General features: G+C 47.5%; 1 protein-coding gene across 2 annotated transcripts in view; it reads left to right on the plus strand.

Annotated features, from left to right (window-relative positions):
- rab31 (RAB31, member RAS oncogene family) overlaps nucleotides 1-26,098 on the plus strand; it is a 180,145-nt gene that overhangs the window by 14,152 nt on the left and 139,895 nt on the right. For both annotated transcript variants that reach the window (XM_070896138.1, XM_070896147.1), the window contains exons 2-3: nucleotides 7,768-7,847; nucleotides 7,939-8,020. In XM_070896138.1, the coding sequence (XP_070752239.1) occupies nucleotides 7,768-7,847; nucleotides 7,939-8,020 (162 nt within the window). The remainder of the gene's footprint in view (nucleotides 1-7,767; nucleotides 7,848-7,938; nucleotides 8,021-26,098) is intronic.

A 26,098-nucleotide genomic window follows, 5' to 3' on the forward strand; every position in this document is an offset into this window, starting at 1 on the left:
CAGAGTTAACGTTTCGTGTCTGTGACCCTTTGTCAGAACTGGAAAAGTTCGAGGTGTAACAGATTCTTAAGGAAATGCAGGGGCACTGAAAGGGGGAGGAAAGAATAAAAGAGAAGGTCTGTGATAGGGTGGAAGGTGGAAAAGATTTAAGAGACAAAAGGGATGATGGGCACAAATGAGATGGTAATGGCACAAGTTAAGAAACAAAAGATGAGTCCAGATGGGGTGTGTTATATATGTAAACCTGTATATACTTTGTGTAGCCACCAGAGGGCTCATCCCCTGGAGTCCCAAGGGATCCCACAATCCCTTGGGAGCACAGGTACTTAAGGAGGCCTCACAGGCTGGAGACTTGCAATAAAAGATTATGGTCGCACTTTACTTTGAGCTCACAGTATCCAGTCAGAAATATAGAAACATAGAAAATAGGTGCAGGAGTAGGCCATTCGGCCCTTCGAGCCTGCACCGCCATTCAATAAGATCATGGCTGATCATTCACCTCAGTACCCCTTTCCTGTTTTCTCTCCATACCCCTTGATCCCTTTAGATGTAAGGGTCATATCTAACTCCCTCTTGAATATATCCAACGAACTGGCATCAACAACTCTCTGTGGTGGGGAATTCTGAGTGAAGAAGTTTCTCCTCATCTCAGTCCTAAGGGCTTAACCCTTATCCTTAGACTGTGTCCTCTGCTTCTGGACTTCCCCAACATCGGGAACATTCTTCCTGCATCTAACCTGTCCAGTCCCGTCAGAATTTTATATGTTTCTATGAAATCCCCTCTCATCTTTCTAAACTCCAGTGAATACAGGCCCAGTCGATCCAGTCTCTCCTCATGTCAGCCCTGCCATCCTGGGAATCAGTCTGGTGAACCTTCGCTGCACTCCCTCAATAGCAAGAACGTCCTTCCTCAGATTAGGAGACCAAAACTGAATACAATATTCCAGGTGAGGCCTCACCAAGGCCCTGTACAACTGCAGTAAGACCTCCATGCTCCTATACTAAATCCCCTAGCTATGAAGGCCAACATACCATTTGCCTGCTATACCTGCATACCAACTTTCAATGACTGATGTAACATGACACCCTTTTCCTAATCTGCCGCCATTCAGATAATCTGCTTTCGTGTTTTTGCCCCCAAAGTGGATAACCTTACATTTATCCACATTATACTCCATCTGCCATGCATTTGCCCACTCACCAACCTGTCCAAGTCACCCTGCAGCCTCTTAGCATCCTCCTCACAGCTCACACCACCACCGAGCTCAATGTCATCTGCAAACTTGGAGATATTACACTCAATTCCTTCATCTAAATCATTAATGTATATTGTAAATTGCTGGGATCCCAGCATTGAGCCCTGCGGCACTCCACTAGTCACTACCTGCCATTCTGAAAAGGACCCGTTTATCCCGACTCTCTGCTTCCTGTCTGCCAACCAGTTTTATATCCACGTCAGTACATTACCCCCAATATCACGTGCTTTAATTTTGCACACAATCTCTTGTGTGGGACCTTGTCAAAAGTCTTTTGAAAGTGCAAATACACCATATCGACTGGTTCTCCCTTGTTCACTCTACTAGTCACATCCTCAAAAAAATTCCAGAAACATAGAAACATAGAAAATAGGTGCAGGAGTAGGGCATTCGGCTCTTCGAGTCTGCACAACCATTCAATAAGATCATTCCCTCAGTACCTCTTTCCTGCTTTCTCTCCATACCCCTTTAGCCATAAGGGCCAGATCTAACTCCCTCTTGAATATATCCAATGAACTGGCATCAACAACTCTCTGCGGCAAGGAATTCCACAGGTTAACAACTCTCTGAGTGAAGAAGTTTCTCCTCATCTCCGTCCTAAATGGCCTACCCCTTATCCTAAGACTATGTCCCAAGGTTCTGGACTTCCCCAACATCGGGAACATTCTTCCCACATCTAACATGTCCAGCCCCGTCAGAAACTTACACGTTTCTATGAGATCCCCTCTCATCCTTCTAAACTCCAGTGAATAAAGGCCCAGTTGATCCAGTCTCTCCTCATTTTAGTCCAGCCATCCCGAGAATCAGTCTAGTGAACCTTCGCTGCACTCCCTCAATAGCAAGAAAGTCCTTCCTCAGATTAGGAGACCAAAACTGAACACTATATTCCATGTGAGGCCTCATCAAGGCCCTGTATAACTGCAGTAAGACCTCCTTGCTCCTATACTCAAATTCCCTAGCTATGAAGGCCAACACACCATTTGCCGCCTTCACCGCCTGCTGTACCTGCATGCCAACTTTCAATGACTGATGAACCATGACACCCAGGTATCGTTGCACCTCCCCTTTTCCTAATCTGCCGCCATTCAGATAATATTCTGCCTTCGTGTTTTTGCCCCCAAAATGGATAACCTCACATTTATCCACATTATACTGCATCTGCCATGCATTTGCCCACTCACCTAACCTGTCCAAGTTACCCTGCAGCCTCTTAGCATCCTCCTCACAGCTCACACCGCCACCCAGTCTAGTATCATCTGCAAACTTGGGGATATTACACTCAATTCCGTCATCTAAATCGTTAATGTATATTGTAAAGAGCTGGGGTCCCAGCACTGAGCCCTGCGGCACCCCACTAGTCACTGCCTGCCATTCTGAAAAGGACTCGTTTATCCCGACTCTCTGCTTCCTGTCTGCCAACCAGTTCTCTATCCACGTGAATACATTACCCCCAATACCATGTGCTTTGATTTTGCACACCAATCTCTTGTGTGGGACATTGTCAAAAGCCTTTTGAAAGTCCAAATACACCACATCCACTGGTTCTCCCTTGTCCACTCTGCTAGTTACATCCTCAAAAAATTCCAGAAGATTCGTCAAGCATGATTTCCCTTTCATAAATCCATGCTGACTTGGACCGATCCTGTCACTGCTTTCCAAATGCGTTGCTACTACATCTTTAATAATTGATTCCAACATTTTACCCACTACTGATGTCAGGCTAACCGGTCTATAATTCCCCATTTTCTCTCTCCGTCCTTTTTTTAAAAAGTGGTGTTACATTAGCTACCCTCCAGTCCATAGGAACTGATCCAGAGTCGATAGACTGTTGGAAAATGATCACCAATGCATCCACTATTTCTAGGGCCACTTCCTTAAGTACTCTGGGATGCAGACTATCAGGCCCCGGGGATTTATCGGCCTTCAATCCCTTCAATTTCCCTAACACAATTTCCCACCTAATAAGGATTTCCTTCAGTTCCTCCTTCTCACTAGACTCTTTATTCATACATAACAACTGGCGACGAGATAAAGATGACGAACACAACGATGCAGAGAACAGTGGGCATCTTGGAGAAATTCTCGGAGGGAGATGATTGGAACCTTCATGGAGCAACTCGACCAATACTTTGTGGCCAACGAGCTGGAAGGAGAAGTGAACGCTGCCAAACGAAAGGCAATTCTCCTCACTGCCTGCGAGGCACCAACGTATGGCCTCATGAAAAATCTGCTTGCTCCAGCGAAACCCACAGAGAAATCGTACGATGATTTGTGCACACTGGTCTGGGAGCATCTGAACCCGAAGGAAAGCGTTCTGATGGCGAGGTACCGGTTCTACACGTGCAAAAGGTCTGAAGGCCAGGAAGTGGCGAGTTATGTCGCCGAGCTAAGACGACTTGCAGGACATTGCGAATTTGAAGGATATTTGGAGCACATGCTCAGAGACTTTTCGTACTTGGCATTGGCCATGAAGTGATACTTTGCAAACTTTTGACTGTGGAGACCCCAACTTGAGTAAGGCTATCGCGATAGTCCAGGCGTTCATTGCCACCAGTGACAATACTAAGCAAATCTCTCAGCACACGAGTGCTGCTACAAGTACTGTGAACAAAGTGATGTTGTTTTCAAATCGCAACGTACAGGGCAGGCCCCACATGCCTGCAGCTGCACGTTCGCAGATCAAGGGTGATGAATGCAAGGCCATTAACACTTTGTTGGCGCTGCAGGGGTGATCATCATTTCCATTCATGCCGCTTCGAAGGGTGCATTTGCAAGGGCTGTGGAACAATGGGACACATCAAACGTATGTGCAGACGAGCTGCAAACCCTGTTAATCCTGCAGACCTCCATGTTGCAGAGAAGGACAGATCCACAGTGGATCACGACAAACCAGAGCCTCAGACCGAGGAGGCAGAGGTATATGGGGTGCACACATTTACCACAAAGTGTCCCCCAATAATGCTGAAGGTTGAATTAAATCGACCCTCGGTGTCAATGGAACTGGACACGGGCAGGAGCCAGTCCATTATGAGCAAAAAGACTTTCGATAAATTGTGGTGCAGCAAGACCTCAAGGCCAGTCTTGATTCCCATTCGCATGAAACTGAGAACTCACACAAAGGAACTGATTCCCGTAATCAGCAGTGTTACTGTAAAGGTCTCCTACGATGGAGAGGTGCACAAGCTATCACTCTAGGTGGTACCGGGCGATGGCTCCACGCTGCTCGGCAGCAGCTGGCTGGGGAAGATACGCTGGAACTGGCTGGGGAAGATCCAGCTAATTTCGGGGGCACGACCCATCCATCACAAGGCGAGAGCAGTACCGTACATGATGAGAGGGTAGAGATCGAGCTGGACAGGCTGCAACGACAGGGCAGCATTTTGTCGATCAAATTCAACGAGTGGGCCAGTCCGATTGTTCTAGTCCTCAAGGGCGACGGCATCGTTAGAATCTGTGGTGATTGCAAAGTAACTATCAATCATTTCTTCCTGCAGGATCAGTACCCACTACCAAAGGCCGACGATCTTTTTGCTACGCTGGCGGGAGGAAAGATGATCACGAAGCTGGACTTGACCTCGGCCTACATGACGCAGGAGCTGGAGGAATCATCGAAGGGCCTCACCTGCATCAACGCGCACAAACAGATACCCGTTTGGAATTCGATCAGCCGCGGCGATATTCCAGAGAAACATGGAAAGCTTACTGAAGTCGGTCCCGCGCACGGTGGTCTTCCAGGACGACATCTTGGTTACAGGTCGGGACACAGTCGAGCATCTGCAGAACCTGGAGGAGGTTCTTATTCGACTCAACCGCGTGGGGCTCAGGTTAAAACGCTCGAAGTGCGTTTTCCTGGCGCCTGAAGTGGAGTTCCTGAGGAGAAGAATCGCGGCGGATGGCATCAGGCCCACTGATTCGAAGATGGAGGCAATCGAGAACACACCGAGGCCACAGAACGTGATGAAGCTGTGGTCATTTCTAGGACTCCTGAACTACTTTGGGAACTTCCTACCGGGTCTCAGTACACTGTTAGAACCACTGCACTCTTTACTGCGTAAAGGAGTCGAATGGGCATGTGGCAAAAGCCAAGAAAATGCCTTTGTAAAAGCGAGAAAATTGTTATGCTCAAACAAATTGTTTGTTTTGTATGATCCATGTAAGCGTTTGGTACTAGCATGTGATGCGTCGTCGTATGGCGTTGGATGTGTATTGCAACAAGCTAATGAATTTGGGAAATTGCAACCAGTTGCTTATGCATCCAGAAGTCTGTCTAAGGCTGAGAGACCCTACAGCATAATTGTTTGTGTATGGGGTAAAGAAAATTCATCAATATCTGTTTGGGCTCAAATTTGAATTGGAAACTGACCATAAGCCACTGATATCCCTTTTTTCCGAAAGTAAGGGGATAAATATGAAAGCATCGGCCCGCATCCAGAGATGGGCGCTCACATTGTCCGCATACAACTATGCCATCTGCCACAGGCTAGGCACAGAAAACTGTGCCGATGCTCTCAGTAGGCTGCCATTGTCCACCACAGGGGTGGAAATGGCACAGCCCGCAGATTTAGTCATGGTTATGGAAGCATTCGAGAGGGAGCAATCACCCATCACAGATCGACCGATTAGAACCTGGACAAGCCAGGACCCCTTACTGTCCCGAGTAAAAAAATTGTGTGCTTCATGGGAGCTGGTCCAGTGTCCCAGTGGAAATGTAGGAAGAGATAAAGCCGTACCAGCAGCGCAAAGATGAAATGTCTGTACAGGCAGACTGCCTTCTGTGGGGTAATTGGGTTGTGGTCCCCAAGAAGGGCAGGGACACTTTCATCAGTGACCTCCACAGTACTCACCCAGGCATTGTAATGATGAAAGCGATAGCCAGATCCCATATGTGGTGGCCCGGTATTGATGCGGACTTAGAGTCCTGCGTGCACAAGTGTAACACATGTTCGCAGTTAAGCAATGTACCCAGGGAGGTGCCACTAAGTTTATGGCCTTGGCCCTCTAAACTGTGGTCTAGGGTCCATGTCGACTATGCAGGCCCGTTCTTGGGTAAAATGTTCCTTGTGGTTGTAGATGCATACTCCAAATGGATTGCATGTGAGATAATGTCGGCAAGCACGTCCGCTGCCACCACAGAAAGCCTGCGGGCCATGTTTGCCTCGCACGGACTGCCTGATGTCCTTGTGAGCGACAATGGGCCATGTTTTACCAGTGCCGAGTTCAAAGAGTTCATGACCCGTAATGGGATCAAGCCTGTTACATCTGCCCCGTTCAAACCAGCATCCAATGGTCAGGCAGAGAGAGCAGTGCAAACTATCAAGCAGGGCTTGAAGAGAGTAACTGAAGGCTCACTGCAGACTCGCCTGTCCCGAGTCCTGCTTACCTACCGCACGAGACCCCACTCGCTCACTGGGATTCCACCCGTTGAACTGCTCATGAAAAGAGCACTTAAGACAAGGCTCTTGTTAGTTCACCCTGATCTACATGAACAAGTAGAGAGCAGACGGCTTCAACAAGGTACATATGATAGCGCAAATGTGTCACGTGAAATTGAAATCAGTGATCCTGTATTTGTGTTGAACTATGGACAAGGTCCCAAGTGGCTTCCCGGCACTATTGTGACCAAAGAGGGGAGCGAGGTGTTTCGGGTCAAACTTTCAAATGGACTCATTCACCGGAAACACTTGACCAAATCAAACTCAGATTCACGGACTATCCTGAGCAACCCACTTTGGACCCTACCTTCTTTGACCCCACAACATACCAACCAGTGGCAACCTACACTGCGGTTGACCACGAAGCAGAACCCATCACACGTAGCAGCCCAACAGGACTCACCACACTAGGCAGCCCAGCAAGGCCAGCTGGCCAGCTGCACAGCAACCCAGCGAGGACCCAACAAACGATTCACCAAAACCAGCATTTGCATCGAGACGATCAACCAGGGAAAGAAAGGCCCCTGATCGACTCACCTTGTAAATAGTTACACTGTTGACTTTGGGGGGGGGGGGGTGTTGTTATATATGTAAACCTGTATATACTTTGTGTAGCCATCAGAGGGCTCATCCACTGGAGTCCCAAGGGATCCCACAATCCCTTGGGAGCACAGATACTTAAGTCGACCTCACAGGCTGGAGAGGCACTCTGGAGACCTGCAATAAAAGGCTAAGGTCACACTTTACTTTGAGCTCACAGTATCCAGTCAGACTCTTGACTCATACATAACAGGGTGTGAATGGCGGAATCATCACCAGCTGCCATGGGAAAGAGAAAAAAAAGATGGGGGGGGGGTTGGTGGGGGGGGGGAAGAGTTGTGAAAAGAAAAGGAACAAACTTATGGGCAGAGGCTCTGGTCTGAAATTGTTGAACTCTTTGTTGAGTCCAGAAGGCTGCAAAGTGCCTAAACGAAAGATGAGGTGCTGTTCCTCGAACTAAAAAAATATAATATCATTTTGATTTTCCAAATAATTCTATGATCTCAGTGCTGTATTTCTGTTCTGTTTAATGATTTTAGGACACAGGGGTTGGGAAGTCAAGCATAGTATGCCGGTTTGTTCAAGACACCTTCGATCCCAATGCTCTGCCCACTATTGGGTGAGTAGTGACCGATTTATCCTCTTCCTAGAGTTTTAATCCTGCATTATTGTTAAACTGACTTCTTGTCTGATCTGGACTGCTTTTCCAGTGCATCATTCATGACGAAGACGGTGAGCTGTGGGAACGAGCTCCATAAGTTTCTGATTTGGGACACTGCTGGCCAGGAGCGGGTACGTAATTTTGCATGTTTTCAGTTTGAGGTTGGAAAAAATATATCTATATTGTGTTATCTTCATAGTGGTCTGGGTAAATCTGACCGTGGATTAGTCGGTTCGATCTTGAGATTATATGTAAGAGTGGTTGATGCAATATCACCATACTTCAGATGACGACTTAATTTTTACGTTTAGATATCCCTTGGATTTAAAGCCAGAGGTTTAATTTGACTGACAGATATTTTTAGTTCGTTTGCCTCCTCCCCTGGAGCATTGGGGAACTTTATAAATGAACGGCTCTGTCGGTCTTTTCCATGAGCAGTAAAGGGACAATATTGTGTGGCTTTGCTCCTGGCACGTGGATTCACGAGACAGGGAGTGCTGATCTCACAGTCATGCTCAGAGCTTTATGTCACTGATTTGTGTTGGCACAAATCTTGCAACCAAAAAAATGCGCACTTTTTTTGTGGGCTTACTGCCTCGTTATAATTGGTCTCTCAATTTGGGAGAAGCCAACTCTCAAACAGACGCAAATCTGTCTGGATGGTCCTGGCCTTTAAGAGTTTGGCTTCTTAAAACATTTGTACCACTTTTCAATGATGATTGCTTATTGTTACATTATTTTATTTGCATTTTCATTGGTGCATTACTTTTTGTTGTTGGTTTACGCCTGATTTTTTTCTCAATTGCACAACATTATTTTCAATAATGGATGCCTGAAATTCTTGCAGGCAGTTAAGGAGAAGAGGAGTGACCTACTTTCAGTGGTGACTGCAGAGCCCCTGTTCATCCTCCCATCACAGCCCAATCGGATCATAACGCTACACGTACAACCCACACTGAAGTGCCAGTCGTGGCTCAGTTGGAGGCATTCTCGCCTCTTGAGTCAGAAGACTGTGGGTTCAAGTCCTCCTCCAACGACTTGAGCACAAAAATCGAGACTGACACTCCAGTGCAGTACTGAGGGAGCGCTGTACTGTCAGGGGTGCCGTCTTTTAGATGAGACGTTAAACCATCTGCTCTCTCTGGTGAATGTAAAAGATCACAATGCATTATTTCAAAGAACAGCGGGGGAGTTATCCCCGATGTCCTGGCCAATATTTATCCCTCAATCAACATAACAAAAACAGATTATCACATTGCTGTTTGTGGGAGCTTGCTGTGTGCAAATTGGCTGCCACGTTTCCTACATTACAACAGTGACTATACTCCAAAAGTACTTTATTAGCTGTAAAGCGCTTTGGAATGTCCAGTGGTGTGAAAGGCGCTATATAAACGTAAGGTGCTCTCTTGCTTCCTCTTTTTTTCTATCTCTCCCTCCCTCTCTCTCCCTCTCTCTCTCTCTCTCTCTCTCTCTCCCTCACTCACTCACTCACAATCTCTCTCTCTCTCTCTCTCTCTCTCTCTCTCTTTTTCTCTCTCTTTCTATGTTTCCTCTAACAGTCTCGCTTCCGGTCACTACTTGTGGCAAGCAAAAATGGGTAGAATAGGCATCCCTTTGGAGGTTCCAATGGTGCTCCTAACTTTGGAGGAGAAAGATTAGTTCTTCAGCAGATAAAGGCAGGTGTAACCACACCATTGGTCATTTGAAAAAAAAAATATTCTCAGGATGTGGCCGTCACTGGCAAGGCCGGCATTTATTGCCATCCCCAGTCACTCTGAAAAGGTGTTGGGATGGGCTTCAACTTAAACTGCAGCAGTTTGATATAAGTGAGTGATATACAACTCACTTTATCCCATCATCCAAGTCATTAATATGTATGATCTTTTTAAAAAAAAAATCCCAATGGATTAGTCCGACATGTCCTAATTTCACAGTTGTGCCGGTTGAACTCTCCTACCTGAAAAAATAGTTTTTTTCTATCTACCCTTCCAAATCCTTTACTCATCTTAATACCTCAATCAGATCACCCCTTAACCAATACCGAAGGGAATACAAGCCTAGTCTATGTAACCTGTCCATATAATTTAACCCTTTTAGCCCCGGAATCATAGAATAATCTCTCTCTTAGGTGGTCTCTCGTATTGAGGATGACTTGTTTCCACGCCAAAAAGGGATGAGTTCACAGGACCTAAAGCTTCAGGTCCCGAACTACATCTTGAAGGGTGGAAGATGCCTACGCGTGGATATTTTTAAGGTGTGGTGGCCGTTACACACCAGCCATCACACGGGCTCGACAGAGCTCGGTCTTGGTCAAGTGGCAAGACTGGAGACCAGCTCTGCTGCACGGGCCTAGTGCACTCACATATTGCAGTGTGGGCTGACCCGTGCTGCCCCTGGGCCCACGCCTCTTCTGGGCCCCGATCTCGCGCCTCTCCTGGGCTCCGATCACGTCGCTCTACAATCTCTCGCCGCTCCTTCGCCCCGACCTCGCTGCTTCCTGCTGTACCTGCCCACGCTCCAATCACCGACCTGGACCTTGATGGCGTCACTCTTCGCTGCCGTCGCTCTCCTGCACCAGCTCGCGCTCTGCCTTGCCGTGGTACGCCGCCACGCTGCCCATGGCCGCCGCTCGCCGCGTTATGGCCCCGACCTGCCGCTGATGGTCTCTCGCAGGTTGGGGCCGCCACGCCACGGTGGTGCAGACGATTAGACACTGGCTGTTCACCTCCGGATAAACTAGGCTTTAAAACATAACATCTAAGAGTAGATTGTTTTCCCCTCAATTCTTTCTGTTGAAAAATGGTGACAAAATGCCAAAACATTGAGAGTTTACTGACACAGGAGTTCCTGTGTAGTCCAGGAACGCCCCAAGGCAATCCCCCATAGCTGGCTGTGGATGCCCGGGGCAGGTAGCAGACTCCAGCCAAATTTGGGAGACTCTTCCTGGGGCAGAAACCTGGGAGACGTGAGCACTGCCCCAAATTCCTGCCCTACCTGCTTCGGTTCTACAATGTCTTTTGGCCAGTGCATTATGAGAAGGTGGTTTAACTGCTTGCTCCGGATATATATCCCAATATTCTGTTTATTTATTTAATTACCTTTCCACATTGTCTCAACAATGATACTCCCAGGTTTCTTTCTAAGCCAGCATATACTAATCCTGTTTCTTCATTGTGGACTGATGGAGCTCAGATCATCAAAGACAAAATATTTTGCATTTTCCGGTACAAAATGTAATTTGTCACTTTGAGCAAGATACCAGAAGGGAGTCTACTCCCGTGAGGCTACACCCCTGCACGGTGTCAGTGTCTTCAAGAGAGGAGAGTAAGCTGTTGAGGAAAAATAATTAGAATACAAATTCTGAGGCGGAAGTCCTGTCGCTTTCTGACTCCGATCACCAAAAGAGGGAGATTTGAGTATCAAACAGGAAACAAAATAGCAGTCGCAGTATTGGATGGGGAGGCCCCTCATTACATTTAGAGCACTAAATGCAAATATCATTTATAATTAAGAAAAAAAACACAAACTTTCATTTCTATACTTCCCTTCATGACCGCAGAACGTCCCACAGCGCTTCACAATAAATATAATATTTTTGAAGTGCAGTCACTCTTGCAATGTTGGGAAAAGTGGCAGCCAATTTGCATACAGCAAGGTCCCAGAAACAGCAATGATACAAGACTTGCATTTATATAGTGCCTTTCACGACCACCGGACGCCTCGAAGCGCTTTACAGCCAATGAGGTACTTTTGGAGTGTAGACACTGTCATAGGAAGAATGAGATAGAAGACCAGATAATCTGTTTTATTTAGTGATGTTGGCTGAGGGATAAATGATGGCCAGGACATGAGAAGCTCATTTTCAAATAATGTCATGGTATCATTTATGTCTATCATAATTTACAATAATGATTATGAAGGACAAAATTAAGACACAGACTAAAGCAATAGATTGGGGGGAAAAAAATAATCTTGAGGGGCTGAGAATGGAACTCGGGAAGTTAAACTGGGAAACAATCTTGACCGACAGAGAGAATAGCAATGGGAAAAATTTAAAATGGTGATCAACAGAGTTCAGGAGAAATGTATTCCTCTTTTTAAAAAAAAAACTAGAACAAACTCGCCAATAATGAAACGCCATGGATGAACAAAGACATAAGGGTAAAATTTGAACTGAAGAAAACAACATACTCTTAAGAACAGAGACAATAAAGGAGACAATGACAAAAATGAATATGAAGAGGTTGAGAAATAAGTTGATTAAAACACTTGGGAAAATAGAGGAACTACAAAATTAAATGATCAAGGAATAAAAAAAGAAAATGGTAAGGTAATCTACAGACACATAAATAACAAAAGAAAAATTAGGATAGGGATAGGGCTATTCGGGGATGCACAAGATAAACTCACAGGTAATGACAGCACAATGGCAGCAATAGTGAATAATTACTTTGCCTCAGTATTTACCAGGGAGACTAACAAGATAGACATGACATGAGGAGAAGAGAACAAAAATAATACAAAGACATTTAGATAGAAAGATAATTGATAAACTTATCAAACTTAGAGAGCATAAACCCCTGGTCCGGATGGATTGCATCCTCGCATAGTAAAATAAATTAGGGAAGAGACTGCAGAGGTGCTATTACAAATATATAAAGATTCATTAGAAAAGAGAATAGTGCCGGAGGACAGGCGGGCAGCGAATGTGATTCCTATATTTAAAAAGGGAGATAGAACAAGTCCAGGGATCTATCCCAGTTAACTTGACGTCGGTGGAAGGAAAGTATCAGCCTAGATTATGTGCTCCAGTCTCTGGAATGTTTCTTTGTCATAATCCAAGCTTGACAGCCAAGTGTGCACATCAGCACTCCCTTACTGGGCATGGAGGCACATTCAGACTAAAATTAGTTTACTTTGCAATTTATTCAAATCTGTTATTTATCAGAGTCAGAATGGAAGAAAGGCTGCCTCTTGTATTGTGATTTCATGTTGTTCTCCATCTCGCAACAGGGTTGTCTTGTTGGGTAGCTGTTACACAAAACACTGAAAGAGCTGCCCTTCAGTCGCTGGCATAAATTATTGTTTTCCTTTTATCCAATTTTGCAATGTTTTGATTTTTTTTTTTCCCTTTTGATGATTGTTAACAGGATTCTGGTTAGATGATGTGGTGTTTGGCAATCGTTTTTCTAATTTGTTTGTAAATTGCACCAAAGTAAACTATCCCTGCAGTCGAATGCGATGGCATCACAGTGAATGTGGCACATGGCACCTCTCCAACTCCAAACCAAAAACATTGCCAAACAGTTCTCGAAGGGACTTTAATCTTGGTCCTAGATCAATAAGAAAACATGCTTCAGATATATGTTTTTAAAACTCCTTCGTCTGAATGCCTGAAGACCGTGTCTTCCTGGTCCATTTAAGTGCAGTTTTATGATGCACAAATAAAGTTTAGATGAACTTCCCCAATGAGACTTGGCTCAGTAGTAACAACCTTGCTTTTGAGTCAGAAGGTTGTGCTTTCAAGCCTCTAGAGACTTGAGTACGTAATCTACATTGACATTTCAGTGCAGTACTGTTGGAGGTGCCGCCTTTCAGATGAGACGTTAAACCATCTGCCTTCTCAGGTGGATGTGTAAGATCCCATGGCCTTATTTGAAGAAGAGCAGGGGAGTTCTCTGTTTCCTTGCCAATACTTAGCCCTCAGCCAACTTCACTAAAAAGAGTTGACCTAGTCATCTGTTTGTGGGAGCTTGCTGTGCACAAATTTAGTTGCCGCGTTTCCCTGCATTACAACAGTGACTCCGCATCAAAAGCAATTCATTGGCTGTAAAGCACTTTGAGACATTCTGAGGTCCTGAAAAGTGGTATGTAAATTGAATTAGTGTATATGTCAAGCTCTTGATGAGATATATTGGGGTAGATTTTCTGCTTTGGGTACACTCGGCGATCTGGGCACAAATTGTGCCTGTTTTGAGAAGTAATTTTATTTCTCTAGTCTCTGCTCAAACTTCTTTACATTTTGCTGAATACAGACCCTGCCATGAACCAGTGCAATTGGGCAGTGTTTTAAATATAAATTTAAAAAAAAATTTGCTTTAAAAAATATTGCTTGATATATTTAAAAGCTAAAAATGGGTTTATCATAAAAAAATAAGCTTTTTTAATCACATTGTCAAAACACCACCTGTGAGTAACCTGTTTTTAAATTACTGAAAATAAATTTTTAAAAAATACATACAGAACCATTTGTTAGTTCGATTGGGGTACAGTAGTCAGTATCTTAGAAAATTAAAAAAAAATTGTATTCAGAAACTTTAAAAACCTGCCTATTATTATCCTTGTATTCAAAAGAACCAGCTTAATTCTTGGAGCCTCTTCGGAGGCTCTCAAACAAGCGCAATTAGCGGAAATTCACCAGGGTAATTAATTCATCCTGGGGGTGTGGCCAGTGTTTTGGGCGGGGCTGGCTTCTAGTGCGATTGTTTTAAAATTAGTACAAAACATCGCGGAAACTCGATTTGAGCTGAACGCAGGTTTCGGGCGAATTAGGTCGAAAGAAACAGCGGAACCGAGTGGAAATTCTACCCTGTGGATGTTCTGATTTAGGATTTATGAAACAACAGTGGTAAGAATAATATTTTCCAATCGAGGTGCTCAGCACCCTCCCGGATGCTCTTCCTCCACTTTGGACGGTCTTGGGTCAGGGATTCCCAGGTGCTGTTGGGGATGTTGCACTTTATCAAGGAGGCTTTGAGGGTGGCCTTGAAACGTTTCCTCTGTCCACCTAGGGCTTGCTTGCCGTGAAGGAGTTCCGAGTAGAGCACTTGCTTAAGGAGTCTCGTGTCAGGCATGTGGACGATGTGGTCCGTCCAATGGAGCTGGTCGAGTGTGGTCTGTGCTTCGCTGCTGGGGATGTTGGCCTGAGCGAGAACACTGACGTTGGTGCGTCTATCCTCCCAGTGGATTTGCAGGATCTTGTGGACGCAGCATTGGTGGTACTTCTCCAGCACTTTGAGATGTCTGCTGTATATGGTCCACGTCTCTGAGCCATATAGGAGGGTGGATATCACTACAGCCCTTTAGACCATAAGCTTGGGGCCAGATTTAAGGTCCTGGTCTTCAAACATTCTCTTCCTCAGTCGACTGAAGGCTGCGCTGGCGGTGTTGGACCTCGTCATTGATGTTTGCCCTTGCTGATAGTTGCTCTCCTGTTCCAGTACGTGCTGCTCCCTGGAGTGGTATGCTGCCAGGCTGCTCCTTCCGCTCCTCGGCCTGCTCCGATGATGCTTGCAGGCAGGGGGCCGTGAAGAGTGATGTCGCCAAGGTCCAGGTCGGTGATTGGAGCGTGGGCAGGTACAGCAGGAGCGGCGAGATTGGGGCGAAGGAGCAGCGAGGTAGGGGCGAAGCAGCGGCGAGAGATTGTAGAGGGATGTGATGGGGGCCCAGGAGAGGCGCGAGTTCGGGGCCCAGAAGGGGCGAGGGCCCAGGGGCAGCACGGGTCAGCCCACACTGCATTATGTGTGTTCACTAGGTCCGTGCAGCAGAGCTGGTCTTCAGTCGTCTTGGTTAATCCTTGCTACTGGACCAAGACCGAGCTCTGTCAAGCCTGTGTGGTGGCTGGTGGGCAACGGTCACCACATGTTAAAAAAAATCCAAGCACAGGCATTTTCCACCCTTCAAGATTTAGTTCAGACCTGGAATTTTAGGTCCTTCATTGAAACACCTGTGAACTTTTTGACGTGGAAGCAAGTCATCCTCGATTTGAGGGACTGCCTATGATGATGATGCTGATAGTAGGCTACTGAGGAATGGAAAATGGTCCACGTTGTCCAAGGCCCTGCTGTGGATTTTGCTGACCTGGGGGCAGTGCTGTGTGGTGGGGTCAGGTTGGTGGAGGACCTTTATTTTATGCCAAGAGTATGCAGAAATCAAGCGCAGACAGCAGAAGGAGCGTGTGGCAAACCAGACTCCCCACCCACCCTTTCCTTCAACCACTGCCTTCCCCACCTGTAACAGAGGCTGTAATTCCCTCATTGGACTGTACAGCCATCTAAGAAACATAGAAACATAGAAAATAGGTGCAGGAGTAGGCCATTCGGTCCTTCGAGCCTGCACCACCATTCGATAAGATCATGGCTGATCATTCACCTCGGTACCCCTTTCCTGCTTTCTCTTCATACCCCTTGATCCCCTTAGCCATAAGCACCATATCTAACTCCCTCTTGAATATATCCACTTTTAGAGTGGAAGCAAGTCTTCCTTGATTCCAAGGGACTGCCTGTGATGATGATGACTTTCCGAACCTCCACGCTAACAAAATTCATACAGAATAAACCAGCAAGTAAGAATTGGAAGCGCAAATGAATGATAACTGAGGAAAAAGATGGGGTGGCAAATGCTTGATATTTTAAAATTCGAGCAGTCAGTCGAGGAGGCGGGAGCTCGGAGCAGCGCGAGTCCGGGGTCGACGAGAGGCCTATAAAGGCCAGCAGGAGTCAGGCAGTTCGAGCAGTCAGTCGAGGAGGTGGGAGCTCGGAGCAGTGCGAGTCTGGGGTCGACGAGAGGCCTATAAAGGCCAGCAGGAGTCAGGCAGTTCGAGTAGTCAGTCGAGGAGGCGGGAGCTCGGAGCAGCGCGAGTCCGGGGTCGACGAGAGGCCGGTGCAGCTACAGGGAGAAAGCAAAAAAGAAGTAGAAAGAAACAGAAAGGTGACGTCACAGCCAAGGGGGTAAGTGATTGGCTGGTGATTGGTGAGTAGTTTTCTTTTTTCTCTTCTATATCAGTAATTAACTTTTAACATTGTTGCCAATTTAAGTGTATCTAAGGGTTAAGTCATGGCAGGAGAGCTCGGTCACGTGATATGCTCCTCCGGTACCATGTGGGAACTCAGGGATGCTTTCGGTGTCCCTGACAACGACATCTGCGGGAACTGTATCCGCCTCCAGCTCCTGACGGTCCGCGTTGCGGAGTTGGAGCTGAGGGTGGATTCACTCTGGAGCATCCACTATGCTGAGAACGACGTGAGTAGCACGTGCAGCGAGTTGGTCTTATTGCAGGAGAAGGGTCCACAGCCAGATAGGGAATGGAAGACCAACAGGAAGAGTAGTGCAAGGAAGGTAGTGCAGGGGTCCCCTGTGGTCATCCCACTGCAAAACAGATACACCGCTTTGAGTGCTGTTGAGGGGGATGACTCATCAGGGGAGGGCAGCAGCAGCCAAGTTCGTGGCACCGTGGCTGGCTCTGTTGCACAGGAGGGCAGGAAAAAGAGTGGGAGAGCGATAGTGATAGGGGATTCAATTGTGAGGGGAATAGATAGGCGTTTCTGCGGCCGCAACCGAGACTCCAGGATGGTATGTTGCCTCCCTGGTGCAAGGGTCAAGGATGTCTCGGAGCGGGTGCAGGACATTCTAAAAAGGCAGGGAGAACAGCCAGTTGTCGTGGTGCACATTGGTACCAACGACATAGGTTTAAAAAAAAGGGATGAGGTCCTACGAAATGAATTTAAGGAGCTAGGATCTAAATGAAAAAGTCGGACCTCAAAAGTAGTAATCTCGGGATTGCTACCAGTGCCACGTGCTAGTCAGAGTAGGAATCGCAGGATAGCGCAGATGAATACGTGGCTTGAGCAGTGGTGCAGCAGGGAGGGATTCAAATTCCTGGGGCATTGGAACCGGTTCTGGGGGAGGTGGGACCAGTACAAACCGGATGGTCTGCACCTGGGCAGGACCGGAACCAATGTCCGAGGGGGAGTGTTTGCTAATGCTGTTGGGGAGGAGTTAAACTAATATGGCAGGGGATGGGAACCAATGCAGGGAGACAGAGGGAAACAAAAAGGAGGCAAAAGCAAAAGACAGAAAGGAGATGAGGAAAAGTGGAGGGCAGAGAAACCCAAGGCAAAGAACAAAAAGGGCCACTGTACAGCAAAATTTTAAAAGGACAAAGGGTGTTAAAAAAACAAGCCTGAAGGCTTTGTGTCTTAATGCCAGGAGTATCCGCAATAAGGTGGATGAATTAACTGTGCAAATAGATGTTAACAAATATGATGTGATGGGATTACGGAGACGTGGCTCCAGGATGATCAGGGCTGGGAACTCAACATCCAGGGGTATTCAACATTCAGGAAGGATAGAATAAAAGGAAAAGGAGGTGGGGTAGCATTGCTGGTTAAAGAGGAGATTAATGCAATAGTTAGGAAAGACATTAGCTTGGATGATGTGGAATCTATATGGGTAGAGCTGCAGAACACCAAAGGGCAAAAAACGTTAGTGGGAGTTGTGTACAGACCTCCAAACAGTAGTAGTGATGTTGGGGAGAGCATCAAACAGGAAATTAGGGATGCATGCAATAAAGGTGCAGCAGTTATAATGGGTGACTTTAATATGCACATAGATTGGGCTAGCCAAACTGGAAGCAATACGGTGGAGGAGGATTTCCTGGAGTGCATAAGGGATGGTTTTCTAGACCAATATGTCGAGGAACCAACTAGGGGGGAGGCCATCTTAGACTGGGTGTTGTGTAATGAGAGAGGATTAATTGTGCGAGGCCCCTTGGGGAAGAGTGACCATAATATGGTGGAATTATGCATTAGGATGGAGAATGAAACAGTTAATTCAGAGACCATGGTCCAGAACTTAAAGAAGGGTAACTTTGAAGGTATGAGGCGTGAATTGGCTAGGATAGATTGGCGAATGATACTTAAGGGGTTGACTGTGGATGGGCAATGGCAGACATTTAGAGACCGCATGGATGAACTACAACAATTGTACATTCCTGTCTGGCGTAAAAATAAAAAAGGGAAGGTGGCTCAACTGCAGCTATCAAGGGAAATCGGGGATAGTATTAAAGCCAAGGAAGTGGCATACAAATTGGCCAGAAATAGCAGTGAACCCGGGGACTGGGAGAAATTTAGAACTCAGCAGAGGAGGACAAAGTGTTTGATTAGGGCAGGGAAAATGCAGTACGAGAAGAAGCTTGCAGGGAACATTAAGGCGGATTGCAAAAGTTTCTATAGATATGTAAAGAGAAAAAGGTTAGTAAAGACAAACGTAGGTCCACTGCAGTCAGAATCAGGGGAAGTCATAACGGGGAACAAAGAAATGGCAGACCAATTGAACAAGTACTTTGGTTCGGTATTCACTAAGGAGGACACAAACAACCTTCCGGATATAAAAGGGGTCAGAGGGTCTAGTAAGGAGGAGGAACTGAGGGAAATCTTTATTAGTCGGGAAATTGTGTTGGGGAAATTGATGGGATTGAAGGCCGATAAATCCCCAGGGCCTGATGGACTGCATCCCAGAGTACTTAAGGAGGTGGCCTTGGAAATAGCGGAAGCATTGACAGTCATTTTCCAACATTCCATTGACTCGGGATCAGTTCCTATCGAGTGAAGGGTAGCCAATGTAACCCCACTTTTTAAAAAAGGAGGGAGAGAGAAAACAGGGAATCATAGACCGGTCAGCCTGACCTCAGTAGTGGGTAAAATGATGGAATCAATTATTAAGGATGTCATAGCAGCGCATTTGGAAAGAGGTGACATGATAGGTCCAAGTCAGCATGGATTTGTGAAAGGGAAATCATGCTTGACAAATCTTCTGGAATTTTTTGAGGATGTTTCCAGTAAAGTGGACAAGGGAGAACCAGTTGATGTGGTATATTTGGACTTTCAGAAGGCTTTCGACAAGGTCCCACACAAGAGATTCATGTGCAAAGTTAAAGCACATGGGATTGGGGGTAGTGTGCTGACATGGATTGAGAACTGGTTGTCAGACAGGAAGCAAAGAGTAGGAGTAAATGGGTACTTTTCAGAATGGCAGGCAGTGACTAGTGGGGTACCGCAAGGTTCTGTGCTGGGGCCCCAGCTGTTTACATTATACATTAATGATTTAGACGAGGGGATTAAATGTAGTATCTCCAAATTTGCGGATGACACTAAGTTGGGTGCCAGTGTGAGCTGCGAGGAGGTTGCTATGAGGCTGCAGAGTGACTGGGATAGGTTCGGTGAGTGAGCAAATGCATGGCAGATGAAGTATAATGTGGATAAATGTGAGGTTATCCACTTTGGTGGTAAAAACAGAGAGACAGACTATTATCTGAATGGTGACAGATTAGGAAAAGGGGAGGTGCAACGAGACCTGGGTGTCATGGTACATCAGTCATTGAAGGTTGGCATGCAGGTACAGCAGGCAGTTAAGAAAGCAAATGGCATGTTGGCCTTCATAGCGAGGGGATTTGAGTACAGGGGCAGGGAGGTGTTGCTACAGTTGTACAGGGCCTTGGTGAGGCCACACCTGGAGTATTGTGTACAGTTTTGGTCTCCTAACTTGAGGAAGGACATTCTTGCTATGGAGGGAGTGCAGCGAAGATTTACCAGACTGATTCCCGGGATGGTGGGACTGACCTATCAAGAAAGACTGGATCAACTGGGCTTGTATTCACTGGAGTTCAGAAGAATGAGAGGGGACCTCATAGAAACGTTTAAAATTCTGACGGGTTTAGACAGGTTAGATGCAGGAAGAATGTTCCCAATGTTGGGGAAGTCCAGAACCAGGGGACACAGTCTAAGGATAAGGGGTAAGCCATTTAGGACCGAGATGAGGGGAAACTTCTTCACCCAGAGAGTGGTGAACCTGTGGAATTCTCTACCACAGAAAGTAGTTGAGGCCAATTCACTAAATATATTCAAAAGGGAGCTAGATGAAGTCCTTACTACTAGGGGGATCAAGGGGTATGGCGAGAAAGCAGGAAGGGGTACTGAAGTTGCATGTTCAGCCATGAACTCATTGAATGGCGGTGCAGGCTAGAAAGGCCGAATGGCCTTCCTACACCTATTTTCTTTGTTTCTATGTAAAAGGTACATGATTTAAATTATAATCCTTTTTGGCAAAGTAATTTTCATGTTTTTTTATGAAAATCTGAATTGTCTGAATGATTCTTACAATACATTCCTGGTTTACAGTTGACAAACGTACAATCCATTTTATTCAACCAATCATGCATCCACCAGTGCCTTAATTTACCATGACCTTTTTTTAAAAATTCGTTCCTGGGATGTGGGCAACTCTGGCAAGGCCAACATTTATTGCCCATCCCTAATTGCCCTTGAGAAGGAGGTGGTGAGCCGCCTTCTTGAGCCACTGTATTCCGTGTGGTGAAGGTACTCCTATAGTGCCGTTAGGGAGGGAGTTCCAGGATTTTGACCCAGCGACGATGAAGGAACGGCAATATATTTCCAAGTCAGGATGGTGTTTAACTTGGAGTGGAACTTGCAGGTGATGGTGTTCCCATGCACCTGCTGCTCTTGTCCTTCTGGGTGGTAGAGGTCACGGGTTTGGGAGGTGCTTCCAAAGAAGCCTTGGCGAGTTGCTGCAGTGCATCTTGTAGATGGTGCACACTGCAGCCACGGTACACCGGTGATGGAGGGAGTGAATGTTTAAGGTGGTGGATGAGGTGCCAATCAAGCGGGCTGCTTTGTCCTGGATGGTGTCCAGCTTCTTGAGTGTTTAGAGCTGCACTCATCCAGGCAAGTGGAGAGTTCCATCACACTCCTGCCTTGTGTCTTGTAGATGGTGGAAAGGCTTTGGGGAGTCAGGAGGTGAGACACTCGCCACACAATACCCAGCCTCTGACCTGCTCCTGTAGCCACAGTATCTATGTGGCTGGTCCAGTTAAGTTTCTGGTCAAATGGTGACCCCCAGGATGTTGGTGGTGGCGGATTCGGCGATGATATAACTTGGTGTCAAAAGGATTTGAAATATAAATTATTCTTTTTTCTCACTTTCCTTTTAATTGGTTTCCATACACCATTTCCTGATTGAAAGGGCAGTGGGTGAGATGCTTTTAGACCTCTGCTAGTGTTTCTCACAAGCATATTGTTAGCTGATGCACAAGAGTTTTCCGAGGTAACCTGCAACTTTATTTATCCTGAGAACAGGGGTGGGGCCGTGGCGGGATGAGGTCTGGAGTGGGGGTGGGAGTTGAGGGGGGAGTTGAGGGATTGGGGGTGTGTGGGGGGCAGTGGAGGGGTGAAGGTGATGAGAGGGGTTTGGGGGTGTGGAGGGGTAGGGGTGTGGGCAATAGGGGAAGTGTGGAGGGATGTAAGGGGAAGTGTGGAGGGGTGTGGGGGAGGAAGAGTGGAGGGGTGTAAGGGGAAGTGTGGAGGGGCGGGGGAAAAAGTGGAGGGGTGTAAGGGGAAGAGTGGAGGGGGGTGAGGGGGAGGATTGTGGGGGTGGGGGGGAGGGGTGTGGGGGGGGGGAAGAGTGGAGGGGTGTGGGGGGGAAGAGTGGAGGGATGAGGGGTGTGGGGGTGTTTGCGGGGGGGGGGGGGAAGGGGGTGTTGGGGGGGGAAGTGTGGAGGGGTGTGGGGGGAAGTGTGACCCCCAGGATGTTGATATTGGAGGATTCTATGATGGTATTACTTGGTGTCAAAAGGATTTGAAATATCAATTATTTTTGTGTTTTTCTCATTTCCCTTTTAAGTTTCCATACACCATTTCCTAATTGAAAGGGCAGTGGGTAAGATGCTTTCAGGCCTTTGCTAGTGTTTCTCAGAAGCATATTGTTAGCTGATGCACAAGAGTTTCCCACAGTAACATGCAACTTTATTTATCCTGAGAACAAGGGTGGGGCCGTGGTGGGAGAGGTTGGGAGTGTGTGAGGGGCAGGGGGTGGGGGGCGGTGGAGTGGAGGGGGAGGGATGGTGGGGGGGGGTGCGCGGAGGAGTACGGGTCTGTGGGGGGGTGTGTGGGGGGAGTGTGGGAGGAGGTGTAGTGAGTGGAGTGATGGAGGGTGGGGGGTGGGGTGTGGGGGGGGAAATGATGGGGTAGGGGAGTGTGGGGGGGGCGAGTAGAGGGATAGGGGTGTGGGGGGAGTGCAGTGATAGGGGTGGAGGGGTATGGGTGGAGGGGTAGGGGTGGTGGATGCCGAGTGGAGGTGTAGGGGTGTGGTGGGGGGTGTGTGGGGGTTGGAGGGGTGTGGGTGGGGGGAGAGTGGAGGGGTACGGGTGGGGGGAGAGTGGAGGGGTACGGGTGGGGGAGAGTGGAGGGGTAGAGGTGAGGCGAGAGTGGAGGGGTGTGGATGGGGGGGAGTGGAGGGGTGGGGGTAGAGTGGAGGGGTAGGGGTGGGGGTAGAGTGGAGGGGTAGGGGTGGGGGTAGAGTGGAGGGGTAGGGGTGGGGGTAGAGTGGAGGGGTAGGGGTGGGGGTAGAGTGGAGGGGTGGGGGTGGGGTAGAGTGGAGGGGTGGGGGTGGGGTAGAGTTAGAGGTGGGTCGGGGGGAGTGGAGGTGTAGTGGTGGGGAGGAGTGGAGGTGTAGGGGTGGGGGAGACTGGAGGGGTGTGGGTGGGGGGAGTGGAGGGTAGGGGTGGGGGGAGTGGAGGTGTAGGGATGGGGGAGACTCGAGGGGTGGGGGGGGAGTGGAGGGGTAGGGGTGGGGGGGGGAGTGGAGGGGTAGGGGTGGGGGGGGGAGTGGAGGGGTGTGGGTGGGGGGGGGAGTGGAGGGGTGGGGTGGAGTGGAGGGGTAGGGGTGGGGGGTGCTGTGTAGGGGTGGGGGGGAGTGGAGGGGTGTGGGTTGGGGGGAGTGGAGGGGTGTGGGTTGGGAGGGAGTGGAGGGGTAGGGGTTGGGGGGGAGTGGAGAGGTAGGTGTGGGGGAGACTGGAAGGGTGTGGGTTGGGGGGAGTGGAGGGGTGTGGGTTGGGGGGAGTGGAGGGGTGTGGGTTGGGGGGAGTGAAGGGGTGTGGGTGGGGGGGAGTGGAGGGGTAGGGGTGGGGGGGAGTGGAGGGGTCGGGGTGGGGGAGACTGGAGGGGTATGGGTGTCGATGGGTTTGGGGGATGGGGAGTGGTAATGTAGAGTGAAGATCGCAGGCTTCTATTCTGTGCTTTATTCTAATGGCACCCTTCAGATTGGGAACTCACTGCATGGGAAACCTGCAAATACAATCCCACAGTCCACAGCTTTATGACTCAATTCACCAACAATAATCCTTTTGAGAACTTTAGTCTTTGAAAAGCATTGAAGAAAGAATGATGGATTGATTGGGCACCTCATCATCATAGGCAGTCCCTCGAAGCGAGGATGACTTGCTTCCACGCCAAAAAGGGATGAGTTCACAGGTGTTTCAATGAAGGACCTAATATTCCAGATCCCGAACTACATCTTGGAGGGTGGAAGATGTCTGTGCGTGGATTTTTTTAACGTGTGATGGCCGTTGCACACCAGCCACCACACGGGCTTGACAGAGCTAGAGCTTGGTCCAGTGGCAAGGGGGTGTGTATATGGTGTGTGTGTGTGTCCGTGTTTATGTATGTGTGTGTGTCTGTGTTTATGTATGTATATATGGTGTGTGTGTGTGTGTGTGTGTGTGTGTGTGTCACTGTGTAAAGGGGTATCAGGTGAGGACAGTACTTCACCTATGATGACCTCACAATAAAACAGCCAACCAGTGCTCATGTTCTAGGCTCATGGATGAAGACTCTCGGGCATGGTGCCAGGGAATTGCAATTCACACTGAGCTGTAGCCGACATGATATCACTACTTTCAGGATACAGAGGCGGAGTGGGAGTCATCCTGTCTGATCATGATCATCACTCCGAACATTTGGCTGATATTGACCGCTTTGGGTCTGGAACTGGAACTGGTACAGGGCCAACACCCAACACATTCAGTCATGCTTTTATTAATTACAGTGTAATTATATAGTGGTTATCTTTTCCATGATTTACACTAATTGGCAATTAAAAGTCATGAACTTTCATCCTGCTACAGTAAAGTTTAAAATCCCTCCTCCATTTTTTTTTGGCTTACTCTTTCCCTCTATGCATTTTCTCTTTGTTGTTGTTCTGTAACTGCACATGTTCTGTCCCCGGGTTTTCCCGAGTCAAAGTCTCGATCTTTCTGTAGAGGCGGTGTTCAACCAGTTCTCTTGACGACATGGATGAAATAGCATGGAGTGTAATCCTCGCCGGGCTTGTGGGGTTTAAAGTCACCGTACAGGTTGTGCTGACATTTTCCTTGGAACGCGTTCTTCAGCAACGTGGTAAAGTGGTCCACGCAGTGAGGGTAGTAGGATAGTCGGAAGGTGCTCACATCTGCAAAGTGACATTCTTTGTGCTGTTGGGGAACCGATGACTCTTCCACTTTTGCACCTCAGTGTTGTCATTGAGCATACAGCGATCAGGGAGAAGAGGTATCCGAACTATGATCTGTGCAAGCCTGCAAACCTTGGTAGTACGGCCCACGAATGCACTAATATTGAACTTGCTTATATTAAAATTCACGGTTTTTTCCTTTTTTAAGTAAGTCTAGAGGGTTAGACAGAGCTAATCTGAGTGTTATTGCCTTATTAGTTATAAATCCTGAATCAGACATCCTGCTGATGGTGCTGGAGATAAACAGAAATTCATGGGAACATTGGTTTAAATGACTTGCCTATGGTGCAAAGCTCCATGCTCTGCATCTAAATGTCTGATAAAGACAAAAAGCTTGAACAGCGCTGTGGGAAAGCATGGGTTAGACCCAGGATGAACCTACCTCTATTTTGCCATGAACGTGTAACTGAGCCACAGCCTCGGAAAGAGCACCGCCAACTGCACCTGGCCATGTCATTTCGCTATAGGTAAGATTGCCAATTTTTGCCAAAGTTTAATGTTATGGATCATACTCCCAGGAATCTGCGTTGAGTCTGTTCAGACTCATTTCATGTTGGGACCATTCCACCTGGCAGAGAGAGTGAGACTTTGATTCAATAGTCAGTGCTGGACTCTCCGAGATGAAATATCTCTGTGCTAACCTATTATGCCCATCAATCCCTCGTGACATACATTGACACAGCAAAACAGTACCCGGGGTAAACAGCGGAGTGCTGTGGCTCAGTGGACAGCACACTCGCCTCTGAGTCTGCAGGTTGTGGGTTCAAATCCCACGCACAAAAAATTGAGGCTGACACTCCAATGTAGTGCTGCGGGAGTGCTGCACTGTTGGAGGTGCCGTCTTTCAGATGAGACGTTAAACTGAGGCCCCATCTGCTCTCTCAAGTGAATGTAAAATATCCCATGGCACTATTTCGAAGAGGTGCAGGGGAGTTATTCCTGCTTTCCTGGCCAATATTTATTGCTCAATTAACATCATAAAAACAGATTATCTGGTCATTATCACATTGCTGTCTGTGGGAGCTTGTGTGCAAATTGGCTGCCACGTTTGTACATTATAACAATGACTA

This window comes from Pristiophorus japonicus, chromosome 1 (assembly GCF_044704955.1).
Source record: "Pristiophorus japonicus isolate sPriJap1 chromosome 1, sPriJap1.hap1, whole genome shotgun sequence".
Classification (NCBI taxonomy): Eukaryota; Metazoa; Chordata; class Chondrichthyes; family Pristiophoridae; genus Pristiophorus; species Pristiophorus japonicus.